Below are 4,602 nucleotides of genomic sequence, written 5' to 3' on the forward strand. Positions count from 1 at the left end.
GGAATGCTGAAATCCAGGAATTTCAACACCATCACCCAACCCAAAGAACTCACCATTTGCCAGACTTGCATGATATTATCTTCTGATACAGAACAAATGACCCAGGGCTCATTGGGATTCCAGGAGAAATCCGAGATCTTTGCAGTGTGACCACCATGGATAAACTGGGATTGGGGGGAAACAAAAAGGGGAATGGTTTGAAATTTGCACTGCAGGGTGAGTAATAAGTGAAATTAATTAATGAGAGTGAAAAGACTCACCAAGAGCTCTGGGGGACCATCCTCAGCATCCTCAGGGGATTGCTCCTCTCCAATTTTACTGCAAAAAAAAAAAAAAAAAGGTGAGGGTTGGGGTTTTTTGTTTGTTTGTTTGTTTTTTAAGGTGTGATTGTTAATTAATCAGTAATTAATCAGTAATATTTTGAGGAATTTGGGATTTACCTCAAGTCCCAAACGTTTAGCCTGCGGTCTGTGCCACTGGAGGCCAGGATGGTTTCATTATGAGGAGACCACTGAACCTGCAGACAGGGATAAATTCAAAAGTTTTTTTAATTTCTTAAATTTATTTTAATTTCTTAAATTTATTTTAATAACATACTTATTTATTAAATTTAAAAGTGAGTTTTAAGAAGCTGTAACATTCCCCAACACTTCATTTTGTACCCTAAAAGCTCTACAAGAACTCAAATTGATACCAACACAAATCGTGTAAATAACATTTATCACAGGAAGAACTGTGACTATTCACACACAAAAAAAGGTATTTCACCAGAAAGGTGCCACCTGGAACTTGTCCTCTAACAAAACCCACGTGTTTCCCAGTGCAAACAGCTCCCAAGGGTATTGGCTGCTCCTTATCTTAATCAGGATTGCACAAATAGAACCCACAGACTCCTTCAGCAGCAGGCACAGCTCTCACATGAAAAGAAATCACTGTAATTAAGCTTAACTGCCCAAAAGCTCACATTTACTGCTTCTGCTGGAGATAAAGCTCCCCAGAACACACCACTTATAATAGGATCACAGGATTAGGAAAGAACACAGAATTCTGCCCACTAATGTGGCATTTCAGGATTCTGTAATTTTATTTAGACATAACAGAGTCTGAACTGATAATCCCTCCACCAAAAAAAAAAAAAAACCTCTACATATTTTTCCTCTGATTAAGGCACGAGTTGGAGATGGAAATATTTAATCTGCTAAGCAGGTGCTGCCCATGGAGTGAACATTCTCTATTTCCAGCAGCAAAATCAGCAATTATCTTTTGTCAGAGAGTGTTAAAGCTTCCTGCAGGACCAGGCTGAGGAGATGCAAACACTGCAGCCATTTCCCTGGGCCTCCTGCTTCAATCTGCTGCCATGAATAATTTAATGCACTCTGCACTGCTACCATTTCATCCTCCTGTTGTGGTTAAAGCTCCAGAGCATTTCCCTGATCCCTTTCTGGACTCTGGGAGCTCTGCAGGTCCACAATAACAACACCCAGAAAAATATAAGCAGATAAAAGAATAAAATATGAGTTTATAAGTGTAAAAACATTGTGGAAGAACTACTTTCCTTTTCCAGGCTGCTGAGTAGAACTATGTCTGTGAGGATAAAAGAGAAATGCTTTTTTTATACCTGAAATATTTCATCTTTATGTGATTCAAAGGAATGCAGCTTCAGTTTTAGGTTCCTCAAGTCCCATAGAGCAACAGTCTAGGAAAAAAAAAAATAAAAATATTTTGTTGAAGTAACCAACGTGTACATCCACCCCAGAAAGTGAGCAAGGATGTTCCAAGATGCAGGCAGCAGTACCTTATCAGCTGATCCTGTGGCCAGGATAAACTCACTGTAGGGGTTGAAGGAGAGGCAGTTCACCTCAGCTGTGTGAGCATCCACGGAATGGCTGGGTTTGGAGGTGTTGTTTGACCGGGTGTCCCAGCTGGGAGGGGAAAACATGGAATTAACAAAAGGTTTGTGCCTCATTTCACTCATTATGGGGGCACTGGGGTCACCCATTGGTACAAACAAACACCTTTTATGACTTAAGGGCTCCCCCAAGTTTCAAAAACCATTTCACAGAAAGGAAAGCAACATTACGTGAAAACACAGCTCAAGAAACACACAACAGAGCAAAAAACATGGGAGGTGAGGGGCAGAAACAACTTGTGAAGGGGTTCCCCCACTTACATCATGAGTTTCTGGTCATCAGCAACAGATCCAAAGAGAGATTCATGGAGCAGGTGCCAGGAAACATCTTCCACCACTGCTGTGTGTCCCGTGAAAATGGTCTTGGCATCCACCACTTTGCCTTCTTTGGGAACAGCACTGATATCCCACAAGCAAATGGTCTTTAAAACAAGAAAAATGTAAAAATTTACATCTTCAGACTCTCTCTCCCTCCTCCCCATCAAATCCAGGGTGTATCCCACAAACAAATGGTCTTTAAAACAACAAAAATGTAAAAATTTACATCTTCAGACTCTCTCTCCCTCCTCCCCATCAAATCCAGGGTGTATCCCACAAACAAATGGTCTTTAAAACAACAAAAATGTAAAAATTTACATCTTCAGACTCCATTTCCCTCCTCCCCATCAACCCAGGGTGTATTCCACAAGCAAATGGTCTTTAAAACAAGAAAATGTAAAAATTTACATCTTCACACTCTCCTTCCCTCCTCCCCATCAAACCCAGGGTGTATCCCACAAGCAAATGGTCTTTAAAACAAGAAGAATGTAAAATATTACATTTTTAGACCCTCTTCCCCCCCCCAAACCCAGATGTTTTTGCCCCTCCCAGGGCACAGGAGGTGCAGCTTTGCCGCAGGGACTCACGTGGTCATCAGAAGCACTGAGCAGGTGCCCGCTGAGGTTGGGGTTCCAGGACAGCCCATACCCCTCCTTCTGGTGCCCACGCAGGCGCAGGTCGGGGTTGCACTCCCCAGAAGGATCTGCAACAAGGCAGGGTAAGGATTCCAGGGCCTGGAATCATCCTGGAATAGCTGGCATTAAGTTTATTAAATTTACTTTAACCCAGCAGCCATCTCCATGCTTTGGCCTGAGTTCCAGCTGCAGCTCAGCTGTCACTGCTCAAAAAACTCAGAAATACAAAGTGGGATATTTTTCTTTCTCTCATCATCTCCAACTGCACTTCTTAAGTGAAGAAGGCACTTCTGGTCCTCCCCACAAGCAGCAAAAGGAATTATTTTAAACAATCTTGATGAGTTCATAGGTAAAGGACTGTTAATATATTTACAGGATAGCAGGGGAACAGCTCAGCTAACTATCAAAAAATCCACCTTCTACCACCTGAAATACCTCACAGTGAAGTGATAAAAACAGTGGAAATGCAGGAAAAATTTCCTTTCCCAAGGATGCATTTGGATATATCTCTTTGAACCTCATACAAAATAACCTCTTGAACAAACACCCACACATCCCTAAAATCCCAAATAAGGGGCAACCTACACCATTTTTAACTCTTTTTTGACCTTTGGGGGATGAGCTGGCTGCTCTCTGAGCACAGACCTGGCTTGGAGGGGTGTTTGGTGTAATCAAAGACCAGGACATCGCTGGAGGGAGTCTTGGTGGCAATGATGCAGGGGTTCTGGGGCATGTAACGGGCTCTGTTCACCTCTCCCTCGTGGTTTATCTTGATCTCAATTTCAATTTTTCCACTTACTGAGCCAAAGCCTCCAAACTCTAGGAAAAAGAGAGTTGTGAATAATAAAGTCAGTTTTAGAACAAGGCACAAAGAGTTGGTTCAAGGTTTGCTACCAAGCTCTCAGAATAGACAAAGTTGTGGTAAAAACAAATTGCAATTTTAAGACTGTGATACAATTTGTTAAAGCTCCCTTGCCTTTATACATAAAATAGCTCAATAATCCATAAAACTGCAAAATTTGGGAAAAAAGAATGGGTATTGGATTATTTTAGAATTAATTCAAAATATTTTTGAGAAATACTGAAATAAACACATATTTGTTAGACAAGCCTGTGTGCACAAACAACTTTAAGAAGCCCAAAGATCAAAATACTCATTGCACAACCCAACCTTGCTGTAAAAAGCAGAGCAAACATTGGATCATTAAGGACTTTCACCAGGTGGAAAGACTGATTCAGCCAAGCAAACAGGAGAAATGTCTAACTTGGGACAGCCACAAAGATTACAAAGCATCAACTTCAAGTCTGATACATGGAATAAAACATAATTAAAACATTTCACCCTAAAGGGGTTGGGACAGCAATCAGGCAGCAGAACTCACAGAAAAATGGAGAATGTTTGAAATGTTACACTCCTCTGAAATAAAAAATGTTCTTTTACATGAGTTTGTGTAAAAACGTTTTGTGTGACTTTACATAATGCAAATGTGGTAATAAAAATACCAATTAAAAGCACTGTGTGGGATTCAAGGTCAGCTCCTGAGAAACAGAGAAGGGAGAGGTTTTCCCAAACACAAATATTTTTGCAATTAACCTCTACTGTCTGTTTTCATAATCAGAAATATTAGATTAGTAACACATTAAAGAAACAGAGAATTTGTCTCTTAAGGAGGCACCACTTAGAAATGATTTTTTTCTAGAAATAAAATCTGAACTTTGCTGCCTGAACTGCAGGGAAAG

General features: G+C 40.7%; 1 protein-coding gene across 1 annotated transcript in view; it reads right to left on the reverse strand.

Annotated features, from left to right (window-relative positions):
* Nucleotides 1–4,602, reverse strand: part of RBBP4 (RB binding protein 4, chromatin remodeling factor) — a 6,993-nt gene that overhangs the window by 1,762 nt on the left and 629 nt on the right. Inside the window, exons 3-10 of the mRNA XM_005427118.2 lie at nt 3,508–3,681; nt 2,815–2,930; nt 2,171–2,331; nt 1,796–1,922; nt 1,619–1,696; nt 441–517; nt 261–318; nt 54–164 (exon numbers count right to left, since the gene is read on the reverse strand). Of these exons, the coding sequence (XP_005427175.1) occupies nt 54–164; nt 261–318; nt 441–517; nt 1,619–1,696; nt 1,796–1,922; nt 2,171–2,331; nt 2,815–2,930; nt 3,508–3,681 (902 nt within the window). The remainder of the gene's footprint in view (nt 1–53; nt 165–260; nt 319–440; nt 518–1,618; nt 1,697–1,795; nt 1,923–2,170; nt 2,332–2,814; nt 2,931–3,507; nt 3,682–4,602) is intronic.

The sequence above is a fragment of the Geospiza fortis genome, unplaced genomic scaffold (assembly GCF_000277835.1).
Source record: "Geospiza fortis unplaced genomic scaffold, GeoFor_1.0 scaffold432, whole genome shotgun sequence".
NCBI classification, from domain to species: domain Eukaryota; kingdom Metazoa; phylum Chordata; class Aves; order Passeriformes; family Thraupidae; genus Geospiza; species Geospiza fortis.